General features: G+C 43.9%; 2 protein-coding genes across 2 annotated transcripts; one reads left to right on the top strand and one right to left on the bottom strand.

Annotated features, from left to right (window-relative positions):
• The first annotated feature begins 213 nt into the window (after positions 1-213).
• LOC142984807 (NADH dehydrogenase [ubiquinone] 1 alpha subcomplex assembly factor 3) lies at positions 214-2,089 on the top strand. Its single transcript, XM_076132637.1, has 5 exons — positions 214-392; positions 586-688; positions 997-1,055; positions 1,247-1,477; positions 1,670-2,089. The coding sequence occupies exons 1-5, from the start codon at positions 334-336 to the stop codon at positions 1,779-1,781; spliced, it is 564 nt and encodes a 187-aa protein (XP_075988752.1). The 5' UTR covers positions 214-333; the 3' UTR covers positions 1,782-2,089.
• Positions 2,090-2,189: 100 nt separating this feature from the next.
• On the bottom strand, positions 2,190-5,147 carry LOC142984806 (sorting and assembly machinery component 50 homolog A). The gene is made up of 3 exons (XM_076132636.1): positions 4,974-5,147; positions 2,514-3,896; positions 2,190-2,357 (listed from the first exon to the last, which is right to left on the bottom strand). The coding sequence occupies exons 1-2, from the start codon at positions 4,992-4,994 to the stop codon at positions 2,517-2,519; spliced, it is 1,401 nt and encodes a 466-aa protein (XP_075988751.1). The 5' UTR covers positions 4,995-5,147; the 3' UTR covers positions 2,190-2,357; positions 2,514-2,516.
• Between the last annotated feature and the right edge of the window lie 8,816 nt (positions 5,148-13,963).

Genomic DNA, 13,963 nt, shown 5'->3' with positions numbered 1-13,963 from the left:
ATTTCAACTTTTTTGAAAAATTACTATTATTGCTGAACTAAGTGATAGTGACTAAGTTTTGGGACACGCTGTATATGAATGCTCAAAGTAGTGCTTGATTAATTAAAAAAAAAATCTGTGAACTTACATAGAATGACAGTAAGTTACGTTCAGAAATGAAACAATTCTTATGTCATGGCGAGAAATATTATTTTGACATTAATGACAATTTCAAGTGACATTGACATTACGAAACGAAAACAAACATCGCACTTTAATTTTATTCAAAGAAAAAGTAAATTACTCAACAATAAACCAAGTAATCTTTGAAATAATAGCAGGCACAAGCTCAAGATGTTATCAAACGTGCTCAGGAGGGCAAATGTTATCAAAAATGCTACTCCTATTTTGAGGTTAGTTCTAACAAAATACTGTAGGGATTTCGCTTCCTTTTCTTTGTAACCTTATATATCCAATTGTAATAGTTATAATTACCAGTAACTGCTCTTAAATCTTATTGCGTGGAGTCTGCCTTGCGAGTATGTGGTGTTCTGTGTAATTTGATGTAATAAGTGATGAGACTGATCAGTGTCCTGTTGTGTGCAGTTCCGTGCGCGGCAAGGCGGCGTACGAGGGCGACGGCAAGACGACCGTGAAGGTGATCAACCAGGACTATGAGCTGGGACTCATGATCGACTCTTATGCCACGGTAACACCTCATTACTGTTTAACATGTTCTAAGAATGTATGAGATCTGTACATACATAATATCAAACTTTTTTACATAGTGGTAGGCAGAGACCACAGAATGCCACTTGATATGATCCTTGCAAACTTCCCTTACCTCATTCTCATACATACATCTCGTCTTACTTGTTTTAAATCCTTATGATTCATTATGTCTTATCTTATCTCAGGGTAGGAGGAGCGGGCCTGTAGCTCTCTCACTCATCTATCATTGCTGCAAAAATTATAATATTTATGTATCAAAGTTAAGAGGAATTGTTTTGTTGACAGTATGGGTTCAAGCTGAACAATGGACTCACAGTGCTGGGACCCATGGCTATATTCCCCAAGTAAGTGTTTATTGCGTAATATTAAATAAGTTTATTGTAACCTAAATTTCAATTGGCCAGCTGCAGAACAAAGTTGATCATAGCATGACGTTAAAATGCCATTGCTTGAATATTTTTTTTTATTCAGTTTAGGTAAACATTAAAAAAGTAATTGTAATATTTGTGTAAAGTATCAACACATTGCATTGCAGGTCAGTGCTGTCATGGCAGGTGAGTGGCACAGCCAACATCACGCCGGAGTCTCTGCGCCTGTTCAAGCTGCTGGAGCCCAAGCTGGACCTGGTGATCATCGGCGTGGACTGCAACGAGCGCGCCGCCATCGACAGCACGTTCCGCGCCGCGCGCGCCGCACAGATCAACGTGGAGATCCTGCCCACTGAACATGCCTGCTCCACCTTCAACTTTCTCAACGCTGAGGGACGGTGAGATACCTCTTATGTAGTACTTATACCCTGCTAACTGCGTGACTATACTGGCCATTAAATGGGCGACATGTTCAGAGTTCCAAATAGTATATAGGCTACAGTAAACATGATTTCATTTGTTTCAAAAGGTATCTTGAAAATCAGTAGTATTACTAGATAGATGTATATGTGTGTATGTGTACGTGTCAGGTCTGTGTGCGCGGCGCTGCTGCCGCCGCTGGCGATCCGCAACATGACGGAGGACGACATGCTCGCCACCAAGATGCACTACAAGGACGTCTTCAACGCCGCCAACTACTAGACCACACTCACCGTGCTTTGAGACACCTCCTACACACTCATGTGCACCTGGTACCGAGTGCACCAGTATGAACCATTGTTATAGAACCTGGATTCTTGCTCCTGGTATATAGACGTATAATGCGTTTATTTTTGTACAAGTAGTAATAAAGTTTTCCGCCCTAGAGAATTACTTTAAAACAGCTTGACTGTCATGAGCAAATGTCTGAATGGTTTAAATGAGATGGCTGTTTTAACTTACACTGTTAGTCAAATAATATTGTACATAGTAGAATAATATGTTATTTAATAAATATTTAAATTTTGTTATGTTTGTTGTTTCATTAACAATATATTTATTGATATTTTTACAAATGTTTACAGCTACGTTTACTAAGAACAACAGGTACACTAGTAATGAAAGCATGTGTTGTAACATTAACGTAATAATTTAATTAATGTGGTCACATATCACACTACGGTACAGGTCGGCGGCGACATGTCTCGTGACGTCACTATGTTGTATATAACAAATGAATTATTTACAGGGCTTCACTCCACTTCTCTCCTCCAGGCGACGGACTAGCTGCTGGCCAACCTGCACACAAAATATATCACTTATACACCAACAATAATGTCACTTGCCATATTATTTTTTGTGTGATTTATTTAGCTCTGTTCACTATTTGATGGTGCTAATTTGTTTTGGAAATATGTATCAGTTAACGTGTGTACATAGAGTGGTGGTACTGACGTGTTAGAGGAAGTTGGCTCCGACGCCGAACTGCAGGCCGTGCGCCGTGGCGTCGTGCGGCAGCGCGCGCAGCGGCACCACGTAGTTGAGCTCCAGGCGCGCCACCCGCCCCAGCCTCACGCAGACCCCGGCGCCCGCCGCCGCCCGCGCCTCGCCCAGCGCCGCCGCCGCCTCGCCCGGCGCCGGCATGGCGAGGCAGCCCGCGTTGGCGAACACGTGCGAGCGGAACAGCGCGCCCAGCCCCGCGCGCGACCCCACCCACGGCAGCGGCGCGAACACGTGCAGCCCGCCCGCCCAGTACACGCGCCCGCCCGTGGCCTGCCCGTCGCTGTGCGGGCCCACGCCGCGCTGCTGGAAGCCGCGCAGCGAGGTGGGGCCGCCGAGGTACAGGTGGTCCGCCAGCTCCGTGCCGAACACGTCGTGCAGCACGCCCAGCGCGCACGTCGCCTGCAGCACCACGTCGGCGAGCAGCTCGCGGTTGGCCTGCGCGTGCAGCTCCGTCTTGAGGTTGGCGACGCCGCCGCCGAGCCCGGCCACCTCGGAGGTGAACTGCACCCACGTGCCGCGCGTCGGGAAGATCGGCTCGTCGCGGTGGTCGACGGACACGATGTGGCGCAGGATGGACTTCATCTGCGGCCCGCTGCTCTCGCGCACCTTGAAGCTGGTGGTCTTGCTGAGCACGGAGGTGTCGCGCACGAGCCCCTCCCACTGCACGTTGTGGCGCGTGGCCGGCGACGACTTGAAGGCGAGGTCGAGCAGCAGCCCGCGGTCCAGCAGCCGGTAGCCGGACCACGGGTACTCGTGGTTCTGCTGGTACACGGTGGCCGTGAGCGCGGGCACGAGCGGCTTGTGCGGGTACGGCTTGGTGGCAGCCACGCTGAAGTTGGACGAGCTGCGGTAGCCCATGCTGTACTCGGCCTGCAGCTTCTCGCCGCGGCCCAGCACGTTGGGCATCTTGACGCCGAGCACGAGGTTGCCCTCGTTCTCGCTGACGGTGGTGTTGAGCCCGCCCACGACGCGCGACAGCTCGCGCACCTGGAACGTGACCTCCAGCCCCTCGGGCGTGGCGTCGGGCCCGCTCGACACGTCGATGAGCACGCCGATGTCGCGGAAGCAGCCCATGGCGTCCAGCGCGCGCCGCACCTTGTGCGCGCGCATGATCACGTCCTCGAAGTCGGTGGCGTGGAACAGCTCGTCCACGGTGGAGCGGATCACGTCGTCCTTGGTCCGCGCCAGCCCGTCCACGTGCACGCGGTCCACGCGCGCCCGCACGCCGCTCAGCTTCATGGCGGGCTTGCTGGCTCCTGGCTCCTCCAGCTCCAGCGGCTCCTCGAACTCGAACAGCCCGCCGCCCGCCCCCCCCACGCTGTCGCCCTGCTCCGCCTGCACCAACACACACCACATTACACTAGTAATAATGATACTTGCAAGTTACAAGATAAGCAATATTTGATAGCATATAAAGTATGATGATTGCAATTCCAGACATTGGTACATAATAACAACAAATCCTGCTTATACTATTACTTAATAAAATACAGAATAAAACCCCAAATCTTGTGACAATAAAGGTAATGCTTCAACTATCGATTTACTCTATATACTTACTTATAACAATAGTAATACTTTCATCTGAGGCTGGAGTATCAAGTAGTATTTATATAATAATACAAAGATCTGGACCCAAGACCTGCAGTCACATACACTACCGACTGCTCCACAGAGGCAGCTAAGTATTTAAAAGGTTGCCGAGACTTACTCTGCTACTTGTGTAAAATTAATATTACTAAACAATCTCGTTACACATTTTATTGCATTGAACATAAATGAACACTTGACAAATACATAACACCTAACACTACTGGAAGATCACCAATAAATAATGTCTTGTAATTACAAAAGACTAAGTTTTGTTCACAAAGCACCCAGGCAACTGTAGCAGTCTGTTATGAGTTGCAGTACTGCTGCATCTGACCTCTCTCTGATCAAAAATGATTCTCTGTTCTGCCAGATCTTATAATATATTATGTGTATGGACCGAGAGAACTCATATATACTTATATACTTAAGCGAAATATCAAGCATCTTCATTTATATTTCTAAACTAGTATTTTCATCCTTCTGGGGTCCTCAAACTTACTCTACTTTAAAGAGAGTCAAGATACCACATAGGCCGGAATTTGATAGTTTGTCTGGCTGCTTGTCAACAACAGTACCGGCTGTAGAACAGACAGACAGGAGCGGACCTTCAACGACAGCTGGGAATGCCGTGAGATAAACGCCCTGTACGAGCTGTGTCTTAATCTCCTAGCTACTACGACCTACACCATAGTATCACCGCGCTCGCATCTAAGATGTTACGTGATCAACGCTGTCCTCGAGCCATTCAGTGGTAATTCAACTACAAATAATATCATTATAACCTCTTCAGTATTAACTTTAGTAACACAAGCCACCTACCTTAGCGTGCACCGTGCCCATAGTAGTCTGTGTGTGCGAGTAATTTGGATATATACAGTCGGATCGGATTCAATTAACGTACGAATTATTATAATTTAGAATTTTTTATTTTGAAAATTACATAAATAAAAATTTGACAATTGACAATAGTTGACACTGATGACAGTGACAGACAGATGTGCGACCGACCAGCGACCTCGAGTAGCAAACGCACATGTGATGGGTTACTTCAGCCACGCATACTAGCCAGTTCATATAAATAAAAGAGAAAAAAACATTTCAATTTTTATTTTACGACATTACAGTTATCTACTACTACTACTAGAAGTACATAACTATAACTATTGAGCGCGTTTGTTCCTTCACACTCAACCATTGCTACACGTGTTATAATGTGTCATTTACTTAAATATATTTATTAATGTATACGAACGCTGTAAATACGCCAGAGTCAAGCCGAAGTGCAATATAAAGAAGAGACCTAAAATATTGTGTGTAGTAACTATAAAGTGATTTACAGAGCTACCGGAACCCAGCTTCTTCGGCTGAATTGGAAAATCTGAAATAGTAGTTTATACCTCATTAAGTAATTAATGCCCTCTTATTCAAAATTTCACCTCATTTTCAATTATACGTCCTACACTATTTACCTACATCGCATTTTTTTTTTTTTTTTTTTTTTTTTTTTTTTTTCATAGTACTATTTATTAGCTTTACATTTTTTTTTTTTGTAACTTTACATAAAATGAATACTTTAAATAATAATTTTACTTGTACAAACGAAAAAAGAATTAAATATCAATAAAATTAGAATAAGGCATCATAAAATATTTCCGCATCGTCGTCCTCGGGTAACGCAAAGTTGGTTTAGGTTTTGTTTTTTTTTTTTTTTTTTTTCTGACATTCTGAAAGAGCTGAAACGTAAAATAATGATTAAAATTTCTAGAATTAACTATCGGTATTAGCATCCGAAACCAAATACGAATCCATAAACGAATTGTTTCCGAAACCGTATTCAGAAATACCTAGAAATTGACGATCATCCTTTAGGTTACTAACGCAGGTACGCATTACGGATTTCTAAGCGAAAAGCATCCCATATTCGTATCCGAAATGGCATCCACATCAGCATATAAATCCATAACTGCATTTAGAACCGTATCATATTCATATCCAGACGGCATCCGGAAAACAAACTAATCATGAATAAATTGATGAATGAACGAATGAATGACCAAATGAATGAAAGACTGGGTAATTGAATGACCAGTTTAATGAACGACTGGGTAAATCAATCACCAAATGAATGAACGACCGAATGAACGGAAAACCGAATGAATAAAAGACCGAATGAATGAAAGATCGGTTAAAAGATGAAAAAAAAAAAAAAACGACCGAATAAACGAATAAATGAATGACCTGAAATAAGCGAATGAAATAAGCAAATGAATGAGTGACCGAATGAATGAATGACCAGATGTGCGCGTATGTGTGTGTGTGTGTGTGTGTGTGTATGTGTGTGAGTGTGAGGTAAATGTATGCGTATTGTGGATAGTGGTGTGAGTGCGTGAGAGTGCCCTCAGTCCAGGATGTGTTCTATATGTAAAGGGTATAGAACGGTCAGGAAGGGGGGATGGGGGGGAGGGGGCGAGGGAGGGGATGTCTAGATAGTGAGGGAATAGGGGTAGCTATCCGTCACGTCAAAAACCGGGTCAAAAATTTTGGGCAAAATCCGGGTGTAAAGTCCCGGACTGTCCTAGGGTCCCGGGATGAAGTCCCAGACAGGAAGAGGCGGTTGTCCAGGCTTTGCTCAGATGACTGGAGCAAGTCCCGTTCAAATCGGGTCACTGGGGCCCGAGATATAGGACTTTGAAAAAATCCAAGATGGCGGTCAAAATGGCCGCCACCAGGTTATGGTGCCAGTTGATCCGCCCGCTCCTGCTGAGTACTCCAGCGAAAATCCCGAATCGCTACGACCACTGGGGCCGGAGTTATCGTCGATTTAAATTTTCAATATGGCAGCCAATATGGCTGCTTGTCAGCTGTCAGTTGGCTGTCAGAGCTGTCAAATTTTGACAGCTATTTTCAATTTGCTATAACTCCGTCCCCCGTGGTCGCAGCGACACGGGGTTTCTTCCTGTGATATCGGCGTTTTAGGCCGCGTCGAATAAAATTATTATGGGGGATGCAACCCCAACCCTTATATAAAAAGTGAAAATTTTTGCCGGTTTTTTCCAAATAACTTAAAAACTACTTAACCTAAAAACTTAATTTAACTTAAATCTAGCTAGTCTAAGTAGCGCCTACAAGGCGCCGTGGAGCGGGGTTATAGCGACCACCCCTACTGCCCCCACGTGTCAACCCCTAAAATTAAAAAAAATTATAACTCGAAAACTACTGAACCGAAAAATCTGAAATTTTCAGGGGTTGTAGAGTCGGCAAATGCCTATCTAATGCTAATTTAAAAAGTGGGGGTCATAGATCTTAATTTTGAAAAAAGTAATTTTGAAATTTGGAAAAATTTTGTAATCGCTATAACTCCGCCCTTACTTGAGTCCCGATGACGTGCGATGTGTCCCCTGTCTCGTCTCGGAGAGGCGCAGGCTGCGGCACTGCCAGATCCAGCCGCACTCCTCGGGATGGGTGACCACGTGCCCACGTGGTACTTGTTTTTCTGGCTTTTTCTCAGCCGTTTTCAGCCGGAAAATTCTGAAACTTCCCACGCAGGTAGTCCTCGCCGAGGGCTTCAAGGGCACACTTTAAAAAGTGTGGGTCAAGGCGACTAATCGCGCGCCGCACGCACTTAAAGTTTTCAAATTTGCCACTTTTTCACTTTTTTGTTAATAACTTTTTGGCCTTTTGTCCGCGGCACTTAATTTTTTCACAGGCGTGTGCGCCTCACTTTTCCGCAACTTTTAATGTATAACACCGGTATTTTCGTGCACTTTTTACCACTTTTAAGATTTTTTTTTTTTTTTTTTTTTTTTTTTTTTTTTTTTTTTTTTTTTTTTTTTTTTTTTTTTTTTTTTTTTTTTGAAGCGGGAGCTCGACACACGCGTGGCGTTTGGGACGGCGGTTGGGTCGCTACGGTTGGTTAGGTTAGGTTAGGTTAGGTTAGGTTAGGTTAGGTTAGGTTAGGTTAGGTTAGGTTAGGTTAGGTTAGGTTAGGTTAGGTTAGGTTAGGTTAGGTTAGGTTAGGTTAGGTTAGGTTAGGTTAGGTTAGGTTAGGTTAGGTTAGGTTAGGTTAGGTTAGGTTAGGTTAGGTTAGGTTAGGTTAGGTTAGGTTAGGTTAGGTTAGGTTAGGTTAGGTTAGGTTAGGTTAGGTTAGGTTAGGTTAGGTTAGGTTAGGTTAGGTTAGGTTAGGTTAGGTTAGGTTAGGTTAGGTTAGGTTAGGTTAGGTTAGGTTAGGTTAGGTTAGGTTAGGTTAGGTTAGGTTAGGTTAGGTTAGGTTAGGTTAGGTTAGGTTAGGTTAGGTTAGGTTAGGTTAGGTTAGGTTAGGTTAGGTTAGGTTAGGTTAGGTTAGGTTAGGTTAGGTTAGGTTAGGTTAGGTTAGGTTAGGTTAGGTTAGGTTAGGTTAGGTTAGGTTAGGTTAGGTTAGGTTAGGTTAGGTTAGGTTAGGTTAGGTTAGGTTAGGTTAGGTTAGGTTAGGTTAGGTTAGGTTAGGTTAGGTTAGGTTAGGTTAGGTTAGGTTAGGTTAGGTTAGGTTAGGTTAGGTTAGGTTAGGTTAGGTTAGGTTAGGTTAGGTTAGGTTAGGTTAGGTTAGGTTAGGTTAGGTTAGGTTAGGTTAGGTTAGGTTAGGTTAGGTTAGGTTAGGTTAGGTTAGGTTAGGTTAGGTTAGGTTTTTTTTTTTTATTGAGCCATGTTTTAGTTTTGTTAGATTTGTTTCGCTATTGGTTCTGATAACACCAGCCTTACGCTATTTGATACGTTTGGCAGGTGTTACCATTTGAATGTTGCAATTTCATATGTTGTGATTTATTTGAAAATTTAGTTGAACCTGGATATATGTGGGAAATTTAGTGTTTAATTGAAATTTATGTAGCCTATTTCTAAGCCGGAATGATAGTCGGGTTCTGTTCCGTAATCAGTACGGTTGGTGACTTTAGCATTGACTGCTCTCACACGAGGGCAGTTGCTGGAAGTGGCTACATGTCCGGTGTCTTGCTTCGTGTTGAATTTTGTATTGTGCCGAAGGCAGTTAATGCATTTGGGGACGCCGTTCTTCTCCCGCAGGGGGCAACTGATGGTAATGTGCCCCTCCTCCGAGCAGTATGAGCAGGTTGTCTGCGTCGCTGTACATTTATTCTTTGTGTGTCCGAACTGCAGACACTTCCTGCATTGGAGGAAGGTCGAGAAGTTTTCGGCGTGCACCCGTTGGTGATCAACGCAGACGCGCCCCAAGTCGATCATTTTTCGCCAGATGGTGGGTTTGGTGATGAGGACGGCATTGTATAACTGCGGGTTGCGGTTATTCTGCTTAAAAGCAAGACGCAAGTCGTCGCCGTCAGTTACCAATGCCGTCAACTCCTTGTTTTGGCCTTGGATTATGTTGATCAGCTCTTCGGACGGCGTGTCGAGCGAAATGCCCTTGAGCACAATCATGGGTCTGAGTAACTTGGCCGGTTGGGCTGTGATCTGCGAGGACTTCTCCAGTTTCTTCAGAGTTTCATCGCGCTGCTGCTGGGTGTCGAACTCCACACGCAATTTGTTGTTGGAGACAGCCTGTATCCTGGCTGGCGCGTACGAGGTGGTGCGAAAGTTGACGGCGCTCTTGAAGGACTTGACAACATCCTGGCGCGTCTGATACTCGCTGCCATTCTGCAGCGCAACAATGAGTGCGGGCTTATTGGGGGGGGGTGGTTTAGACACGGGGCGGGGGACGGGAGCGCTGGTCGCCTGCGCGTAAGACTTGGGACGTGGAGCTGGTTTCGGTGGCGTCGCGATAGTGGCGAGGTGCTTGGTGAGTTCCTCTCGCACACAAGTCGCGATTTCCTGACGCCAGCTTCCTTCCTGGGACGTGCCAATATCCTGCTGGGCAGTGAAGGTGGGTATCTTGGCAGCCACACAGCGGATCTCATTAGCTGCAGCAGCAATCAAGCGCTTGTTGACAGCCGTGACGCTTTTCCCCTCAGCAATTGCAGAAGTGATGCACGCGGCGAGCTTATTTAAGGTGCTGATGCATGACTCTTGGGTCGTGGCATCAGCAACAGTCGCCGGGAGACCCGGGGAGCCACCACTGGATGACGCCATAGCACCAGGGAGCACGTGGGACGGTTAGGTTAGGTTAGGTTAGGTTAGGTTAGGTTAGGTTAGGTTAGGTTAGGTTAGGTTAGGTTAGGTTAGGTTAGGTTAGGTTAGGTTAGGTTAGGTTAGGTTAGGTTAGGTTAGGTTAGGTTAGGTTAGGTTAGGTTAGGTTAGGTTAGGTTAGGTTAGGTTAGGTTAGGTTAGGTTAGGTTAGGTTAGGTTAGGTTAGGTTAGGTTAGGTTAGGTTAGGTTAGGTTAGGTTAGGTTAGGTTAGGTTAGGTTAGGTTAGGTTAGGTTAGGTTAGGTTAGGTTAGGTTAGGTTAGGTTAGGTTAGGTTAGGTTAGGTTAGGTTAGGTTAGGTTAGGTTAGGTTAGGTTAGGTTAGGTTAGGTTAGGTTAGGTTAGGTTAGGTTAGGTTAGGTTAGGTTAGGTTAGGTTAGGTTAGGTTAGGTTAGGTTAGGTTAGGTTAGGTTAGGTTAGGTTAGGTTAGGTTAGGTTAGGTTAGGTTAGGTTAGGTTAGGTTAGGTTAGGTTAGGTTAGGTTAGGTTAGGTTAGGTTAGGTTAGGTTAGGTTAGGTTAGGTTAGGTTAGGTTAGGTTAGGTTAGGTTAGGTTAGGTTAGGTTAGGTTAGGTTAGGTTAGGTTAGGTTAGGTTAGGTTAGGTTAGGTTAGGTTAGGTTAGGTTAGGTTAGGTTAGGTTAGGTTAGGTTAGGTTAGGTTAGGTTAGGTTAGGTTAGGTTAGGTTAGGTTAGGTTAGGTTAGGTTAGGTTAGGTTAGGTTAGGTTAGGTTAGGTTAGGTTAGGTTAGGTTAGGTTAGGTTAGGTTAGGTTAGGTTAGGTTAGGTTAGGTTAGGTTAGGTTAGGTTAGGTTAGGTTAGGTTAGGTTAGGTTAGGTTAGGTTAGGTTAGGTTAGGTTAGGTTAGGTTAGGTTAGGTTAGGTTAGGTTAGGTTAGGTTAGGTTAGGTTAGGTTAGGTTAGGTTAGGTTAGGTTAGGTTAGGTTAGGTTAGGTTAGGTTAGGTTAGGTTAGGTTAGGTTAGGTTAGGTTAGGTTAGGTTAGGTTAGGTTAGGTTAGGTTAGGTTAGGTTAGGTTAGGTTAGGTTAGGTTAGGTTAGGTTAGGTTAGGTTAGGTTAGGTTAGGTTAGGTTAGGTTAGGTTAGGTTAGGTTAGGTTAGGTTAGGTTAGGTTAGGTTAGGTTAGGTTAGGTTAGGTTAGGTTAGGTTAGGTTAGGTTAGGTTAGGTTAGGTTAGGTTAGGTTAGGTTAGGTTAGGTTAGGTTAGGTTAGGTTAGGTTAGGTTAGGTTAGGTTAGGTTAGGTTAGGTTAGGTTAGGTTAGGTTAGGTTAGGTTAGGTTAGGTTAGGTTAGGTTAGGTTAGGTTAGGTTAGGTTAGGTTAGGTTAGGTTAGGTTAGGTTAGGTTAGGTTAGGTTAGGTTAGGTTAGGTTAGGTTAGGTTAGGTTAGGTTAGGTTAGGTTAGGTTAGGTTAGGTTAGGTTAGGTTAGGTTAGGTTAGGTTAGGTTAGGTTAGGTTAGGTTAGGTTAGGTTAGGTTAGGTTAGGTTAGGTTAGGTTAGGTTAGGTTAGGTTAGGTTAGGTTAGGTTAGGTTAGGTTAGGTTAGGTTAGGTTAGGTTAGGTTAGGTTAGGTTAGGTTAGGTTAGGTTAGGTTAGGTTAGGTTAGGTTAGGTTAGGTTAGGTTAGGTTAGGTTAGGTTAGGTTAGGTTAGGTTAGGTTAGGTTAGGTTAGGTTAGGTTAGGTTAGGTTAGGTTAGGTTAGGTTAGGTTAGGTTAGGTTAGGTTAGGTTAGGTTAGGTTAGGTTAGGTTAGGTTAGGTTAGGTTAGGTTAGGTTAGGTTAGGTTAGGTTAGGTTAGGTTAGGTTAGGTTAGGTTAGGTTAGGTTAGGTTAGGTTAGGTTAGGTTAGGTTAGGTTAGGTTAGGTTAGGTTAGGTTAGGTTAGGTTAGGTTAGGTTAGGTTAGGTTAGGTTAGGTTAGGTTAGGTTAGGTTAGGTTAGGTTAGGTTAGGTTAGGTTAGGTTAGGTTAGGTTAGGTTAGGTTAGGTTAGGTTAGGTTAGGTTAGGTTAGGTTAGGTTAGGTTAGGTTAGGTTAGGTTAGGTTAGGTTAGGTTAGGTTAGGTTAGGTTAGGTTAGGTTAGGTTAGGTTAGGTTAGGTTAGGTTAGGTTAGGTTAGGTTAGGTTAGGTTAGGTTAGGTTAGGTTAGGTTAGGTTAGGTTAGGTTAGGTTAGGTTAGGTTAGGTTAGGTTAGGTTAGGTTAGGTTAGGTTAGGTTAGGTTAGGTTAGGTTAGGTTAGGTTAGGTTAGGTTAGGTTAGGTTAGGTTAGGTTAGGTTAGGTTAGGTTAGGTTAGGTTAGGTTAGGTTAGGTTAGGTTAGGTTAGGTTAGGTTAGGTTAGGTTAGGTTAGGTTAGGTTAGGTTAGGTTAGGTTAGGTTAGGTTAGGTTAGGTTAGGTTAGGTTAGGTTAGGTTAGGTTAGGTTAGGTTAGGTTAGGTTAGGTTAGGTTAGGTTAGGTTAGGTTAGGTTAGGTTAGGTTAGGTTAGGTTAGGTTAGGTTAGGTTAGGTTAGGTTAGGTTAGGTTAGGTTAGGTTAGGTTAGGTTAGGTTAGGTTAGGTTAGGTTAGGTTAGGTTAGGTTAGGTTAGGTTAGGTTAGGTTAGGTTAGGTTAGGTTAGGTTAGGTTAGGTTAGGTTAGGTTAGGTTAGGTTAGGTTAGGTTAGGTTAGGTTAGGTTAGGTTAGGTTAGGTTAGGTTAGGTTAGGTTAGGTTAGGTTAGGTTAGGTTAGGTTAGGTTAGGTTAGGTTAGGTTAGGTTAGGTTAGGTTAGGTTAGGTTAGGTTAGGTTAGGTTAGGTTAGGTTAGGTTAGGTTAGGTTAGGTTAGGTTAGGTTAGGTTAGGTTAGGTTAGGTTAGGTTAGGTTAGGTTAGGTTAGGTTAGGTTAGGTTAGGTTAGGTTAGGTTAGGTTAGGTTAGGTTAGGTTAGGTTAGGTTAGGTTAGGTTAGGTTAGGTTAGGTTAGGTTAGGTTAGGTTAGGTTAGGTTAGGTTAGGTTAGGTTAGGTTAGGTTAGGTTAGGTTAGGTTAGGTTAGTTAGGTTAGGTTAGGTTAGGTTAGGTTAGGTTAGGTTAGGTTAGGTTAGGTTAGGTTAGGTTAGGTTAGGTTAGGTTAGGTTAGGTTAGGTTAGGTTAGGTTAGGTTAGGTTAGGTTAGGTTAGGTTAGGTTAGGTTAGGTTAGGTTAGGTTAGGTTAGGTTAGGTTAGGTTAGGTTAGGTTAGGTTAGGTTAGGTTAGGTTAGGTTAGGTTAGGTTAGGTTAGGTTAGGTTAGGTTAGGTTAGGTTAGGTTAGGTTAGGTTAGGTTAGGTTAGGTTAGGTTAGGTTAGGTTAGGTTAGGTTAGGTTAGGTTAGGTTAGGTTAGGTTAGGTTAGGTTAGGTTAGGTTAGGTTAGGTTAGGTTAGGTTAGGTTAGGTTAGGTTAGGTTAGGTTAGGTTAGGTTAGGTTAGGTTAGGTTAGGTTAGGTTAGGTTAGGTTAGGTTAGGTTAGGTTAGGTTAGGTTAGGTTAGGTTAGGTTAGGTTAGGTTAGGTTAGGTTAGGTTAGGTTAGGTTAGGTTAGGTTAGGTTAGGTTAGGTTAGGTTAGGTTAGGTTAGGTTAGGTTAGGTTAGGTTAGGTTAGGTTGTTAGGTTAGGTTAGGTTAGGTTAGGTTAGGTTAGGTTAGGTTAGGTTAGGTTAGGTTAGGTTAGGTTAGGTTAGGTTAGGTTAG

Source organism: Anticarsia gemmatalis, chromosome 28 (genome assembly GCF_050436995.1).
Source record: "Anticarsia gemmatalis isolate Benzon Research Colony breed Stoneville strain chromosome 28, ilAntGemm2 primary, whole genome shotgun sequence".
In the NCBI taxonomy this organism is placed as follows: domain Eukaryota; kingdom Metazoa; phylum Arthropoda; class Insecta; order Lepidoptera; family Erebidae; genus Anticarsia; species Anticarsia gemmatalis.
Note: the sequence above shows the minus strand (reverse complement) of the source record. Positions and strands in the feature narration are given on the sequence as shown.

Excerpts from the sequence above, each read along its gene's own strand:
- LOC142984807 (XM_076132637.1), top strand. The coding sequence starts at position 334 with ATGTTATCAAACGTGCTCAGGAGGGCAAATGTTATCAAAAATGCTACT. Across the intron at positions 689-996 it reads TGATCGACTCTTATGCCACG|TATGGGTTCAAGCTGAACAA; the intron begins GTAACACCTCAT and ends TTTTGTTGACAG. Across the intron at positions 1,056-1,246 it reads CCCATGGCTATATTCCCCAA|GTCAGTGCTGTCATGGCAGG; the intron begins GTAAGTGTTTAT and ends ATTGCATTGCAG.
- LOC142984806 (XM_076132636.1), bottom strand. The coding sequence starts at position 4,994 with ATGGGCACGGTGCACGCTAAG. Across the intron at positions 3,897-4,973 it reads TGGGCACGGTGCACGCTAAG|GCGGAGCAGGGCGACAGCGT; the intron begins GTAGGTGGCTTG and ends GTGTTGGTGCAG.